This window comes from Oncorhynchus clarkii, chromosome 17, assembly GCF_045791955.1.
Source record: "Oncorhynchus clarkii lewisi isolate Uvic-CL-2024 chromosome 17, UVic_Ocla_1.0, whole genome shotgun sequence".
Taxonomy (NCBI): domain Eukaryota; kingdom Metazoa; phylum Chordata; class Actinopteri; order Salmoniformes; family Salmonidae; genus Oncorhynchus; species Oncorhynchus clarkii.
In genome coordinates, this window is record NC_092163.1 from 4,936,744 (window position 1) to 4,952,563 (window position 15,820).

The 15,820-nt window shown below is 45.2% G+C and overlaps 1 protein-coding gene and 1 non-coding gene across 2 annotated transcripts; one reads left to right on the forward strand and one right to left on the reverse strand.

The window, feature by feature from the left end:
* The first annotated feature begins 8 nt into the window (after window positions 1-8).
* trnal-uag (transfer RNA leucine (anticodon UAG)) lies at window positions 9-90 on the forward strand. The gene has a single exon. It is a non-coding gene; the product is annotated as a tRNA-Leu (tRNA).
* Window positions 91-1,855: 1,765 nt separating this feature from the next.
* Window positions 1,856-15,123, reverse strand: LOC139370270 (zinc finger protein 883-like). The gene is made up of 3 exons (XM_071109644.1): window positions 14,575-15,123; window positions 2,416-3,177; window positions 1,856-1,959 (listed from the first exon to the last, which is right to left on the reverse strand). Exons 1-3 carry the CDS (start codon window positions 14,981-14,983, stop codon window positions 1,856-1,858), a joined length of 1,275 nt encoding a protein of 424 aa, XP_070965745.1. The 5' UTR covers window positions 14,984-15,123.
* Window positions 15,124-15,820: the final 697 nt, after the last annotated feature.

Here is a 15,820-nt window from a genome sequence, read left to right on the forward strand (position 1 = left end):
CAGAGCTGGGTAGTGTGGCCGAGTGGTCTAAGGCGCTGGATTTAGGCTCCAGTCTCTAAGGAGGCGTGGGTTCAAATCCCACCACTGCCATCTTTATTGAGTTTGTTTGCGCAAGCTATCACATGTTCTGCTTTATTTCAGTGTTTTTACTTTCATGTAGGGCCATGCAAGGGAGAAAAGAAGCAATGTTGTGTGTCACGGATGGGGTTCCAACTCAATAGTGTAGTCCATCGCCTGAACGCCTTACCTGTGCTATCATAAATACAGTATTTTATGCATTCTAAATTACCGCCAATTTGGAAAAGGAAAATGCAATAAATATTTACTCTGAGCTGTGTTTCGGTAGGTTGGTGGTACATGGAAGGCCGTGTTGCCAAACCGAGTCCCTTGAAGAATGTCTCTGGTGGTCAATTGGATACGTTGTAGTAACGTCATTGTGTGATAGATGGGATACTCTGTATGTTCCTTCCTAACCCTCGTTTGCAGCTGCTGTTGCTAACTCAATGGATAGGAGGCATCACTTCTGTAGTGAATAAGAGTTCAAAGTTCATTTTTTTATTTCACCTTTATTTAACCAGGTAGGCTAGTTGAGAACAAGTTCTCATTTGCAACTGCGACCTGGCCAAGATAAAGCATAGCAGTGTGAACAGACAACACAGAGTTACACATGGAGTAAACAATTAAGAAGTCAATACCATTCGCAACCAAAGCTCACGCTGATGTTGGCTTCGTTCTGTGGCTTCGTTATCTGAACCATTCTGACATCGGACCGTCGTCCTCACATCCTCGGAACAGGAGGTTACATTTAGTCATCAAGGCTTTATATAGGAAGGGAGAGGAGGGCGTGTTTGAAATGTTTTATACCCATGTCCCTTCACAGGGGCGGCAGGCCGCTGGTTGAGCAGAGCCCTAACCTTATGAACCTTATGAAGGCTTTATATAGGAAGGGAGAGGAGGGCGTGTTTCATAGTTTATAACCAATGTCCCTTCACAGGGGCGGCGGGCCACTGGTTGAGCAGAGCCCTAACCTTATGAAAACCCAAATCTCTCATTTGGTAGCTAAAATTACTTTTAATCTCTTCACCAATAATTTTAATATTCAAACATTTAAATTGAACAACAATTCCATGTGAATCCGATAACTACAATGTGCAGACTTTCCACTTATCATCTTATCATTGATGAGAATGTCTCAGATGACAACCGAACTGACATCATATTCATTAAGTACCACTGCATATGTTCAATTGGTCGGATTACCAGAATATAGTTCATTTCCCCCCACCTTCTGATGTTCCCAGAATCTCTATGTTAACCAAGGGGTTTTCAAATTTCACATCAGTAGGGTAGAGAGAGGAAAAAGGGGGGAAGAGGTATTTATGACTGTCATAAACCTACCCCCAGGCCAACATCATGACACCAGTAACTAATGGGAACTGTGTAATCCTGTTCTATACACCAGGTCATATTGTTTACCCAGACATGCCCATTGGGTTACCTCCCACCCGACCTAGCCAGACATACCCATTGGGTTACCTCCCACCATTCTACCCAGACATACCCATTGGGTTACCTCCCACCATTCTACCCAGACATACCCATTGGGTTACCTCCCACCATTCTACCCAAACATACCCATTGGGTTACCTCCCACCATTCTACCCAGACATACCCATTGGGTTACCTCCCACCATTCTACCCAGACATGCCCATTGGGTTACCTCCCACCCGACCTAGCCAGACTTTGAGCTATTTTTTAAGATGAAAAAAACTAAAGTAGGCCTATTTTTTTTAAGGAAGATTTCATATAAACTATTTGATTTCAGGTGGCATAAACAAAAACCCAAATTCTCAGTCAAAAACAGAACACAGCCTCTATTCTCTCGTGTGATTTCATCTTCTCTAACTGGTTAAAACATGTTCCACAGCGGGACCAGTGGTAGTGCTCCTCTTCTCTAACTGGTTAAAACATGTTCCACAGCGGGACCAGTGGTAGTGCTCCTCTTCTCTAACTGGTTAAAACATGTTCCACAGTGGGACCAGTGGTAGTGCCTCTTCTCTAACTGGTTAAAACATGTTCCACAGTGGGACCAGTGGTAGTGCCTTGTCTCTAACTGGTTAAAACATGTTCCACAGCAGGACCAGTGGTAGTGCTCCTCTTCTCTGACTGGTTAAAACATGTTCCACAGCGGGACCAGTGGTAGTGCTCCACTCATGTGACTCCAGACTCCCTAACCTGGCAAAAGTATTTATATATTAGGAGCAGTGGAAAGGCTTTTCTCCAGAGCGTATTCTTTCATGTATTTTCAGGTTAACTAACATGGTAAAACCCTCTCCACTGTAGGGACATAAAGGCTTTGTTCTCAACTATCTTCATACCATCTATTTGAGAGATCCCGTCACCACATTAAGAACATTGGGTAAGCTTTTCCCCTCTGTGTGTTCTCTTATGCTCTTTTAGGTACCGTGACTTAACATAACTCTTTCCACACTGGGAACTCTGGAAAGGTTTTTCTCCTATGTGTGTTGTCTTGTGAGTTTTTAGGTCCCCTGATCGGGAAAATCTCTTTCCACAGTTGGAACAGTGATAAGGCTTTTCTCCTGTATGTGTCCACTTGTGCTTTTTTAAGTGTCCCAACTGAGTAAAACTCTTTCCACAATGGGAACATTGGAATGGCTTTTCTCCAGTGTGTATTCTCTCATGCCTTTTCAGGTTAGCTACCACGGTAAAACTCTTTCCACACTGGGAACATTGGAAAGGCTTTTCTCCTGTGTGTGTTCTCTCGTGAGCTTTTAGGTCCACTGATCGTGAAAATCTAGTTTCACATTGGAAGCAGTGGTAAGGCTTTTCTTCCGTGTGTGTCCACTCATGCTGTTTTAGGTTCCCTAACTGAGTAAAACTCTTTCCACAGTGGGAACAGTGATAAGGCTTTTCTCCAGTGTGTATTCTCTCATGCCTTTTCAGGTTAACTAACACGGTAAAACTCTTTCCACACTGGGAACATTGGAAAGGCTTTTCTCCTGTGTGTGTTCTCTCATGCCGTTTTAGGTACCCTAACCAGGTAAAACTCTTTCCACAGTGAGAACAGTGGTGTTTTCCTGCTGGTTTGGGCATCTCTGGGTCTGGTTCCCCTGAAGGACTCTTCCCGCTGTCAGAGTGAGAGTCTGGTCTCTCTCCTGCCAAAAACAGACAGAGTATCTTGTTAAACAGAGACCTGAATGAAACCTTCACATGATAAAACTGTCTTCCTATGGAGGTTTAATCCAGACTAGATCCCTCAATAAAAGAGAGCTTGTCGTGACAAAGTGGTTGTAGGGTAAATGCAAATCATTTTTGAAAGCATCCCTTTCGATATATGTTGTTGTTTTTTAAAATTAAATTTCCATACATGTTTGCCAATGGAAGTAGTGCTCAGAAAGTGGCTGTTTGGACTGTCATTACAACAGCGTTTTGCCTACAACAAAATCCCTCTTTTGCATACTAAGTCTTGCAAAAATGTGTTTTGTTTTCGTTGCGTTGAAAGTCGTTCATATCCACCCCCCGGGAAGAATATCACACTTTTTGTTTTTACCCATTTCTGACAAGATAACACTTAGATATGGTCATTTTAATTATTTTATATAAATTCTTAGAATGTTTGGGAATTACCCAAATTAAGGCATGTGAACATTCTATAGCAAAACAGAGTGGGAAAGGGGCCGTGTGTTAATAGACTCTGCAGTAAATAAAAACCTCATAAAAACATCTGTCTCGTCCAGGACCCAGAGTCTACACGGTTGCGCTATAGCCAATCAGAGCTACAGTCGATCTTTACACAAACGAGACATTTGCTACACGGGCCCTGACATCATTCACTTTGAACTGGACTGTGTGTTTACAGGTAGGACCCAGAGTCTACACGGTGCGCTATAGCCAATCACAGCTACAGTCGATCTTTACACAAACGAGACATTTGCTACACGGGCCCTGACATCATTCACTTTGAACTGGACTGTGTGTTTACAGGTAGGACCCAGAGTCTACACGGTGCGCTATAGCCAATCAGAGCTACAGTCGATCTTTACACAAACGAGACATTTGCTACACGGGCCCTGACATCGTTCACTTTAAACTGGACTGTATGTTTACAGGTAGGACCCAGAGTCTACACGGTGCGCTATAGCCAATCAGAGCTACAGTCGATCTTTATACAAACGAGTCATTTGCTACAAGGGCCCTGACATCATTCACTTTGAACTGGACTGTGTGTTTACAGGTAGGACCCAGAGTCTACACGGTGCGCTATAGCCAATCAGAGCTACAGTCGATCTTTACACAAACAAGCCATTTGCTACACGGGCCCTGACATCATTCACTTTGAACTGGACTGTGTGTTTACAGGTAGGACCCAGAGTCTACACGGTGCGCTATAGCCAATCAGAGCTACAGTCGATCTTTATACAAACGAGTCATTTGCTACACGGGCCCTGACATCATTCACTTTGAACTGGACTGTGTGTTTACAGGTAGGACCCAGAGTCTACACGGTGCGCTATAGCCAATCAGAGCTACAGTCGATCTTTATACAAACGAGCCATTTGCTACACGGGCCCTGACATCATTCACTTTGAACTGGACTGTGTGTTTACAGGTAGGATCCAGAGTCTACACGGTGCGCTATAGCCAATCAGAGCTACAGTCGATCTTATACAAACGAGTCATTTGCTACACAGGCCCTGACATCATTCACTTTGAACTGGACTGTGTCTTTACAGGTAGGACCCAGAGTCTACACGGTGCACTATAGCCAATCAGAGCTACAGTCGATCTTTATACAAACGAGTCATTTGCTACACGGGCCCTGACATCATTCACTTTGAACTGGACTGTGTGTTTACAGGTAGGACCCAGAGTCTACACGGTGCGCTATAGCCAATCAGAGCTACAGTTGATCTTTATACAAACGAGCCATTTTCTACACGGGCCCTGACATCATTCACTTTGAACTGGACTGTGTGTTTACAGGTAGGACCCAGAGTCTACACGGTGCGCTATAGCCAATCAGAGCTACAGTCGATCTTTACACAAACGAGTCATTTGCTACACGGGCCCTGACATCATTCACTTTGAACTGGACTGTATGTTTACAGGTAGGACCCAGAGTCTACACGGTTGCGCTATAGCCAATCAGAGCTACAGTTGATCTTTATACAAACAAGCCATTTGCTACACAGGCCCTGACATCATTCACTTTGAACTGGACTGTGTGTTTACAGGTAGGACCCAGAGTCTACACGGTTGCGCTATAGCCAATCAGAGCTACAGTTGATCTTTATACAAACGAGCCATTTGCTACACGGGCCCTGACATCATTCACTTTGAACTGGACTGTGTGTTTACAGGTAGGACCCAGAGTCTACACGGTTGCGCTATAGCCAATCAGAGCTACAGTTGATCTTTATACAAACGAGCCATTTGCTACACGGGCCCTGACATCATTCACTTTGAACTGGACTGTGTGTTTACAGGTAGGACCCAGAGTCTACACGGTTGCGCTATAGCCAATCAGAGCTACAGTTGATCTTTATACAAACGAGCCATTTGCTACACGGGCCCTGACATCATTCACTTTGAACTGGACTGTGTGTTTACAGGTAGGATCCAGAGTCTACACGGTGCGCTATAGCCAATCAGAGCTACAGTCGATCTTTACACAAACGATTCATTTGCTACACGGGCCCTGACATCATTCACTTTGAACTGGACTGTGTGTTTACAGGTAGGACCCAGAGTCTACACGGTGCGCTATAGCCAATCAGAGCTACAGTCGATCTTTATACAAACGAGTCATTTGCTACACGGGCCCTGACATCATTCACTTTGAACTGGACTGTGTGTTTCCAACTGTAGATCATTAGAACACATTTAGCAAAAAGCCACAAAATGCACCTGAATGGATTTCTGTAACTATGGAAACACCACGGGAGTCCTCTTTACATTTGGGAACTTTACAGTCCTATTGATCAAACAACCATGAAAATGTAGGCTTATATTTCCCTATATGTACAACAACAAGATCAACAACTAATTCTAGCCAGACCAAGGATGAGCTAAAATCTAACGAAGAAACATTAGTTAAAACCCTCTCAAACGTTAAAATTGCACTGATAAACGATGGGTATGCAATAGTAAGCAGCCTGTTCATCCTTCTGCAGCTTGTCTGCCAATGTATGCTTGTCCCAACCAAGCACCCAAGCTAACCGGCTAAAGTTGGCTAGCTTGCTAGCTAGCTACTTCCAGATATAAATGAGAGAACACCTCTCTAGGACCATTTTCCTCATTCTAGCAGAGCTGGTTAAGCTGTTTACATGTTATCTAGCCGGTTTGAGACTAACTTCCTTTTTTTTGCTAATGTTTACTGACACAGGCCATATTCAACGGGTGTTGCGTGTTCGTAAATTCATCAGTAATTCTGCGCTCTGGCGCACTCAGACGAGAGTGCTCTGGAATCCGAGTAGATAGCATATCACTTCAGGAATTAACTCTGGCTAACCAAATGACACCGATATCTCTAGCTGTGTAGCCACCAAATAACAATATGAGGGGAAAAGTCAGTCACTCACACACTCCTCCAATGACATCACATCCTCCCAGCAGCTAGCTAGCTAGCTAGCTAGCTAAGGTTAGGCTCCATGTTTTTAGCATGCTAAATAAAGAGCTACATAAACAGATAAGCTAACTGGCTAAAGTTGGCTAGCTTGCTAAATAAAGAGCTAAATAGATAAGCTAGCCTATTAGCCACGTTATGACTGACTTGTGATCATTTGCCCTTGCTAATCTGATTGTATTGACATTCCCAGCCTTAGTTACATTCATCTGTTTTTTTGGGGTCCAAAATATTGAAACTGAAAGAGTGCATCCCGAATGGAGGCAACAAACAATGTTGTCATGTATTGTCATGTTGTGTCTTGTTCCTGTTCTTTCTCTTCACCCTGTCTCCCTCTGCTGGTCGTATTGGGTTGCCTTCTCTTCCCCTCCTTCCCCCAGCTGTTCCTTGTCTTCTCTAACTACCTCGTTCACCCTTTTCCCACCTGTTCCCTTTTTCCCTCTGATTGGGTCTCTATTTCTCTCTCTGTTCCTGCTTCTGTCTTTGTCAGATTCTCGTTTGAGTTTCTCATGCCAGAACCAAACTATCGTCTTGTTTGCTTCAACCTTGTCCTGTCCTGTCGGAATCTGCCTGTTCATCTGAGGCTACGTGTGATCAGGTACCTCTGTCCTCTACAACCCAGCTAATCCCCTCTGCTGCTAGAAGAGGACTCTAACCCAGCTATTCTCCTCTGCTGCTAGAAGGGGAACTCTTCTGTGATATTCAGAAGGACTTTATGTTTCATTTGTCGCCCTCTCTGCGGGTTGTTTATTTTGCCATCATATCCATTTGAAGAGGATCTATGTCTTACCTGTGTTTCGACATTAAAGAACTCTGTTTTTGTTAAACCGCTTTTGGGTCCTCAATCACGTGCATTACAGAAGAATCTGACCAAGAATGGACCCAGCGACTTCGGATCCTCTCCACTCAGCCGTCGAGATCCAGGGAGCGATGCTAGGCAGACACGAGCAGGAATTGTCTGCTGCTCGACATGCCGTTGAGACCCTGGCCGCCCAAGTCTCCAACCTCACAGAACAGATTCACCATCTCTGCCTCGATCCACCGGCCACTTCCAGGGCTTTCGAATCTACGGAGCCCAGAATCAATAACCCGCCGTGTTACTCTGGGGAGCCCACTGAATGCCGCTCGTTCCTCACCCAGTGTGATATTGTGTTTTCTCTCCAGCCCAACACTTACTCCAGGAGCACAGCTCGTATCGCCTACGTCATATCTCTCCTTACTGGACGGGCTCGTGAGTGGGGCACGGCAATCTGGGAGGCAAGGGCTGAGTGTACTAACCAGTATCAGGACTTTAAGGAGGAGATGATACGGGTTTTTGATCGTTCTGTTTTTGGGGAGGAAGCTTCCAGGGCCCTGTCTTCCCTATGTCAAGGTAATCGATCCATAACAGACTACTCTATTGAGTTTCGCACTCTTGCTGCCTCCAGTGACTGGAACGAGCCGGCTTTGCTCGCTCGTTTTCTGGAGGGTCTCCGCGCGGAGGTAAAGGATGAGATTCTCTCCCGGGAGGTTCCTTCCAGCGTGGATTCCTTGATTGAACTCGCTATTCGCATAGAGCGACGGGTTGATCTTCGTCACCGAGCTCGTGGAAAGGAGCTCGCGTTCTCCGTTGCCCCCCTCTCCGCATCACTACCATCTTCCTCTGCCGGCTCGGGTGCTGAGCCTATGCAGCTGGGAGGTATCCGCATCTCGACTAAGGAGAGGGAACGGAGAATCACCAACCGCCTCTGTCTCTATTGCGGTTCTGCTGGTCATTTTGTCACTTCATGTCCAGTAAAAGCCAGAGCTCATCAGTAAGCGGAGGGCTACTGGTGAGCGCTACTACTCCTGTCTCTCCTTCAAGATCCTGCACTACCTTGTCGGTCCATCTACGCTGGACCGGTTCGTCAGCTTCCTGCAGTGCCTTGATAGACTCTGGGGCGGAGGGCTGTTTTATGGACGAGACCTGGGCTCGGGAACATGACATTCCTCTCAGACAGTTAAGGGAGCCCACGGCCTTGTTCGCTTTGGATGGTAGTCCTCTCCCCAGGATTCAGCGTGAGACGCTACCTTTAACCCTCACTGTCTCTGGAAATCATAGCGAAACCCTTTCTTTTTTAATTTTTCGTTCACCTTTTACACCTGTTGTTTTGGGCCATCCCTGGCTAGTTTGTCATAATCCTTCTATTAATTGGTCTAGTAATTCTATCCTCTCCTGGAACGTCTCTTGTCATGTGAAATGTTTAATGTCTGCTATCCCTCCTGTTTCCTCTGTCTCTTCTTCACAGGAGGAGCCTGGTGATTTGACAGGGGTGCCGGAGGAATATCACGATCTGCGCACGGTGTTCAGTCGGTCCAGGGCCACCTCTCTTCCTCCACACCGGTCGTATGATTGTAGTATTGATCTCCTTCCGGGAACCACTCCCCCCCGGGGTAGACTATACTCTCTGTCGGCTCCCGAACGTAAGGCTCTCAAAGATTATTTGTCTGTAGCTCTTGACGCCGGTACCATAGTCCCCTCCTCCTCTCCCGCCGGAGCGGGGTTTTTTTTTGTCAAAAAGAAGGACGGGTCTCTGCGCCCCTGCATAGATTATCGAGGGCTGAATGACATAACAGTGAAGAATCGTTATCCGCTTCCTCTTATGTCTTCAGCCTTCGAGATCCTGCAGGGAGCCAGATTTTTCACTAAGTTGGACCTTCGTAACGCTTACCATCTCGTGCGCATCATGGAAGGGGACGAGTGCAAGACGGCGTTTAACACTCCGTTAGGGCACTTTGAATACCGGGTTCTTCCTTTCGGCCTCGCTAACGCTCCAGCTGTCTTTCAGGCATTAGTCAATGACGTCCTGAGAGACATGCTGAACATCTTTGTTTTCGTTTACCTTGACGATATCCTGATTTTTTCACCGTCACTCCAGATTCATGTTCAGCACGTTCGACGTGTTCTCCAGCGCCTTTTAGAGAATTGTCTTTTTGTGAAGGCTGAGAAGTGCACTTTTCATGCCTCCTCCGTCACATTTCTAGGTTCTGTTATTTCCGCTGAAGGCATTAAGATGGATCCCGCTAAGGTCCAAGCTGTCATTGATTGGCCCGTCCCTAAGTCACGCGTCGAGCTGCAGCGCTTTCTCGGCTTCGCGAACTTCTATCGTCGTTTCATCCGTAATTTCGGTCAGGTGGCAGCTCCTCTCACAGCCCTTACTTCTGTCAAGACGTGCTTTAAGTGGTCCGTTTCCGCCCAGGGAGCTTTTGATCTCCTCAAGAATCGTTTTACATCCGCACCTATCCTTGTTACACCTGACGTCTCTAGACAGTTCGTTGTCGAGGTTGACGCGTCAGAGGTGGGCGTGGGAGCCATTCTTTCTCAGCGCTCCCTCTCTGACGACAAGGTCCACCCTTGCGCGTATTTTTCTCATCGCCTGTCGCCGTCGGAACGTAACTATGATGTGGGAAACCGCGAACTGCTCGCCATCCGCTTAGCCCTAGGCGAATGGCGACAGTGGTTGGAGGGGGCGACCGTTCCTTTTGTCGTTTGGACTGACCATAGGAACCTTGAGTACATCCGTTCTGCCAAACGACTTAATGCGCGTCAGGCTCGTTGGGCGCTGTTTTTCGCTCGTTTCGAGTTCGTTATTTCTTATCGTCCGGGCTCTAAGAACACCAAGCCTGATGCTTTATCTCGTCTCTTCAGTTCTTCAGTAGCCTCCACTGACCCCGAGGGGATTCTCCCTGAGGGGCGTGTTGTCGGGTTGACTGTCTGGGGAATTGAGAGGCAGGTAAAGCAAGCACTCACTCACACTCCGTCGCCGCGCGCTTGTCCTAGGAACCTTCTTTTCGTTCCCGTTCCTACTCGTCTGGCCGTTCTTCAGTGGGCTCACTCTGCCAAGTTAGTCGGCCACCCTGGCGTTCGGGGTACGCTTGCTTCCATTCGCCAGCGTTTTTGGTGGCCCACCCGGGAGCATGACACGCGTCGTTTCGTGGCTGCTTGTTCGGTCTGCGCGCAGACTAAGTCCGGTAACTCCCCTCCTGCCGGCCGTCTCAGGCCGCTTCCCATTCCCTCTCGACCGTGGTCTCACATCGCCTTAGATTTTATCACCGGACTGCCTTCGTCAGCGGGGAAGACTGTTATTCTTACGGTTGTCGATAGGTTCTCTAAGGCGGCTCATATTATTCCCCTTGCTAAGCTCCCTTCTGCTAAAGAAACGGCACAAATCATCACCGAGAATGTTTTCAGAATTCATGGCCTTCCGTCAGACGTCGTTTCGGACAGGGGTCCGCAATTCACGTCTCAATTTTGGAGGGAGTTTTGCCGTTTGATTGGGGCTTCCGTCAGTCTCTCTTCCGGCTTTCACCCCCAGTCTAACGGTCAAGCAGAACGGGCCAATCAGACTATTGGTCGCATCTTACGCAGTCTTTCTTTTCGTAACCCTGCGTCTTGGTCAGAACAGCTCCCCTGGGCAGAATACGCCCACAACTCGCTTCCTTCGTCTGCGACCGGGCTATCTCCTTTTCAGAGTAGCCTCGGGTACCAGCCTCCGCTGTTCTCGTCTCAGTTCGCCGAGTCCAGCGTCCCCTCCACTCAGGCTTTTGTCCAACGTTGCGAGCGCACCTGGAAGAGGGTCAGGTCTGCACTTTGCCGTTATAGGGCGTAGACTGTGAGAGCCGCTAATAAGCGTAGAACTAAGAGTCCTAGATATTGTCGCTGTCAGAGAGTTTGGCTCTCCACTCAGAACCTTCCCCTTAAGACAGCTTCTCGCAAGTTGACCCCGCGGTTCATTGGTCCGTTCCGTATTTCTTCTTCCGCGATATCTTCGTCGCGTCCACCCGGTCTTCCATGTCTCCTGTGTTAAGCCCGTTCTTCGCGCCCCCGCTCGTCTCCCCCCCCCCCCCCCCCATCCTTGTCGAGGGCGCACCTATCTACAGGGTCCGTAAGATTTTGGACATGCGTCCTCGGGGCCGTGGTCATCAGTACCTAGTGGATTGGGAGGGGTACGGTCCTGAGGAAAGGAGTTGGGTTCCCTCTCGGGACGTGCTGGACCGTTCGCTGATCGATGATTTCCTCCGTTGCCGCCAGGTTTCCTCCTCGAGTGCGCCAGGAGGCGCTCGGTGAGTGGGGGGGTACTGTCATGTATTGTCATGTTGTGTCTTGTTCCTGTTCTTTCTCTTCACCCTGTCTCCCTCTGCTGGTCGTATTGGGTTGCCTTCTCTTCCCCTCCTTCCCCCAGCTGTTCCTTGTCTTCTCTAACTACCTCGTTCACCCTTTTCCCACCTGTTCCCTTTTTCCCTCTGATTGGGTCTCTATTTCTCTCTCTGTTCCTGCTTCTGTCTTTGTCAGATTCTCGTTTGAGTTTCTCATGCCAGAACCAAACTATCGTCTTGTTTGCTTCAACCTTGTCCTGTCCTGTCGGAATCTGCCTGTTCATCTGAGGCTACGTGTGATCAGGTACCTCTGTCCTCTACAACCCAGCTAATCCCCTCTGCTGCTAGAAGAGGACTCTAACCCAGCTATTCTCCTCTGCTGCTAGAAGGGGAACTCTTCTGTGATATTCAGAAGGACTTTGTTTCATTTGTCGCCCTCTCTGCGGGTTGTTTATTTTGCCATCATATCCATTTGAAGAGGATCTATGTCTTACCTGTGTTTCGACATTAAAGAACTCTGTTTTTGTTAAACCGCTTTTGGGTCCTCAATCACGTGCATTACAAATGTACCAGACCAGCTGTGATTTACAACCTGATAGCAATATGTTTTGGACTACCAAGAAATGTATTGGTGAATTATATTAATAATGCATTGAACTGCATCCATCTATTCTGCCAACAAAGCCTAGTGTACATCACGGAACATTGAGACAAATATAACCTTTTTTAAAGGTTTTTAAAACCTCATATAGAGTTGATTTTGTAGCATAAACTGGGAATTTGAGTGATATTATGATTGACTGTTTGCTTCATATCTGCAAAATAGTTTTAAAAAACACAAACAGTTCCATTTCAAAGTGGCAGAAAAAATATATACACAACTAAATATAAGTGTTGATATCAGTATAGAGGCTAAATTAAACGTTTAAGCGTCACTGAGCAGTAGTGAAATGTATGCAAGTAAAAAATACTTTAAAGTATTTTTACTTAAGTAGTACTACTACTTAAGTAAAAATACTTTAAAGTACTACTTAAGTAAAAATACTTTAAAGTACTACTTAAGTAAAAAATACTTTAAAGTACTACTTAAGTAAAAATACTTTAAAGTACTACTTAAGTAAAAATACTTTAAAGTACTACTTAAGTAAAAAAAATACTTTAAAGTACTACTTAAGTAAAAAATACTTTAAAGTACTACTTAAGTAAAAAATACTTTAAAGTACTACTTAAGTAAAAATACTTTAAAGTACTACTTAAGTAAAAATACTTTAAAGTACTACTTAAGTAAAAATACTTTAAAGTACTACTTAAGTAAAAAATACTTTAAAGTACTACTTAAGTAAAAAAAAAACTTTAAAGTACTACTTAAGTCGTTTTTTGGGCTATCTGTACTTTACTACTTTTACTCCACTACATTCCTAAAGAAAATAATGTACTTTTTTACTCCTGATGCTTAAATGAACATGTTACATTTCGAATGCTTAGCAGGACAGGAAACTGGTTCAATTCACGCACTTATCATGCTGCTTCTGATCTGGCGGACTCACTAAAACACAAACGCTTCGTTTGTAAATTATGTCTGAGTGTTGGAGTGTGCCCCTGGTTATCAAAAAATGTATTAATTAAATTGACAATTGTGCCGTGTGGTTTGCTTAATATTAGGAATGTGAAATGATTTCAATTTTTACTTTTTATACTTACGTATATTTTGTCAATGACATTTACTTTTGATACTTAAAGTATTTTTATAAAAAACAAATAATTTAAGACTTTTATTCAAGTAGTATTTCACTTTTACTTGAGTCATTTTCTATTAAGTTATCTTTTCTTTTACTCAAGTATGACAATTGGGTACTTTTTCCCCACCACTGTCACTGACGGATGAGTTTGCAAATTCATAGACAGAGCCATGGATGCAAGGACTGACCACGCCTGAGATCAAAATGACAATTTCAAACACGTTTTGAGGTTGTGTTAGTGTTAGTTACAATTACATTGTTTACACACAATGGAGTACACCAAGTTTGGGTTCTGGTGAGGTAGAACAGTGTAACAGTATAACTTTAGACCGTCCCCTCCCCCGTACCCGGGCGCGAACCAGGGACCCTCTGCACACAACTACAACAGTCACCCACGAAGCATCGTTACCCAGCGCTCCACAAAAGCCGCGGCCCTTGGGGAACCACTACTTCAAGGTCTCAGAGCAGGTGACGTCACCGATTGAAACGCTATTTAGCGCGCACCGTTAACCTTCTAGCCGTTTCACATCTGTTACATAAGCTCATTGGTGTATTTCTAAGTTATATTCTCTAAGAATGAATGGCTAGGCCTCTATATGGTGCGGCAGGGTAGCCTAGTGGTTAGAGTGTAGGGGCGGCAGGGTAGCCTAGTGGTTAGAGTGTAGGGACGGCAGGTTAGCCTAGTGGTTAGAGTGTAGGGACGGCAGGGTAGCCTAGTGGTTAGAGTGTTGGACTAGTAACCGGAAGGTTGCAAGTACCCCCGAGCTGACAAGGTACATCTCTCGTTCTGCCCCTGAACAGGCAGGGGCACTGTTCCTAGCACGTCATTGAAAATAAGAATTTGTTCTTAACTGACTTGCCTAGTTAAACAAAGGTAAAATAAATAAAAATATATATAATTAATTTAAAAGTCCAAACATGTAAGTACCAATCGCAGATTTCCCATTTAACACTTCCTACAGTACTGAACAACATATTTAATTGTAAAACTATGGTGGAATGCCCCCTTGGCTTTAAAACCATACATTAATTCAACAACGGAGTTTTGTGTCCGTGTTTAAGACAATACTCACTAGTGTCAATCAGATCTCCAGTCTCCACTTCCTCTCCTTCCTCCTCATCCTTTTTCACTCCCAAAACATCTTCCTCTTCCTCCTCTTTTATTGAGATAGCCTCATCTTCCTCTTTCACTCCAAAATGTTCTTTCTCTTCTTTCACTGTAACATTCTCATCTTCCTCCTTTTTTATTCGGAAAGCTTCTTCCTCTTCTTTCACTATAACATCCTCTTCTTTCAACGTGATAGCCTCCTCTTCCTCCTGTTTTATTCTGAAAGCTTCTTCCACTGTAATATTCTCCTCTTCCTCTTCTTTTACGACAATGTTCAGACCCAGAGCTTCTTTCTCCGTCCAGGAGACCCCCTCTTCTTTAGCAGGATGGGAGTATATTTGTGAGTTCATGGTTGGGCTACCTAAAATTAGCATTAGCCTAGTGCTTAGGCTCAGTATAATCAACCTTAACAAATGTGTCAATTTTAACAAGCAAACGACACCGAGATCAATACACACAAAAATGGTCTAAAGAGCTTCCATGTTCCGATTTTACGTTGGCTAACTACCGAGTGGCGACGAATGAATCACTGGCCGTGTTGTTGTTGAAGAAGCGTCCCGTGTCACGTGATCCACTAGATTCTTCTTCTTCTTCGATGTGGTTTAACGGCAGTTGGCATCCAATAAATGTTGCATTACCGCCACCTACTAGACTGGAGTATAACTCCCTTATACTTTGCTTTATTCGATTTTTTTTATAAATAAATAAATCAAATACCCTACAATCACAAACAACCCACCACCCTACTCCACTATTTAAATCTATTTAGCCCTACCTCAGGCCAACAGCCTGAAAGGATGGGACACCACCACTTAACACACACTCTTCTGACGTCAAGTCTCGCACACCCAAATACCTCTCTGCAGCTGCCACCACAACCTCTATTTTCTGTGTCTTACGTGTCCATCCCTGCAGTACAGTTGATAACCTGCTGTAAATTGGAAGATGGCGCCAGAGGAGATGGCTGCTGTTTTACTGTCTCTTAACCGACCGTTCTATTTTGGTTTGTTTTATCGCGTTGTTCGTAACTTGTTTTGTACATAATGTTGATGCTACCGTCTCTTATGACCGAAAAGAGCTTCTGGACATCAGAACAGCGATTACTCACCTCAAATTGGACGAAGAATTTTTCTTTAAATGAGTCGGACGGGAAGGATATACTCCAAACACCCAAACAGGCCCTCGTCCTCATCATTCGCTTGAGAAGGAAA

Bases quoted from the DNA above. Each gene is read 5' to 3' on its own strand.
- LOC139370270 (XM_071109644.1), bottom strand. From the start codon at position 14,983: ATGCTAATTTTAGGTAGCCCAACCATGAACTCACAAATATACTCCCAT. The intron at 3,178-14,574 runs GTGAGTATTGTC...TGTTTTTGGCAG, and splicing joins TGGAGATCTGATTGACACTA to GAGAGAGACCAGACTCTCAC. The intron at 1,960-2,415 runs GTTCTTAATGTG...TGTTTTAACCAG, and splicing joins AGGGGAAAAGCTTACCCAAT to TTAGAGAAGAGGAGCACTAC.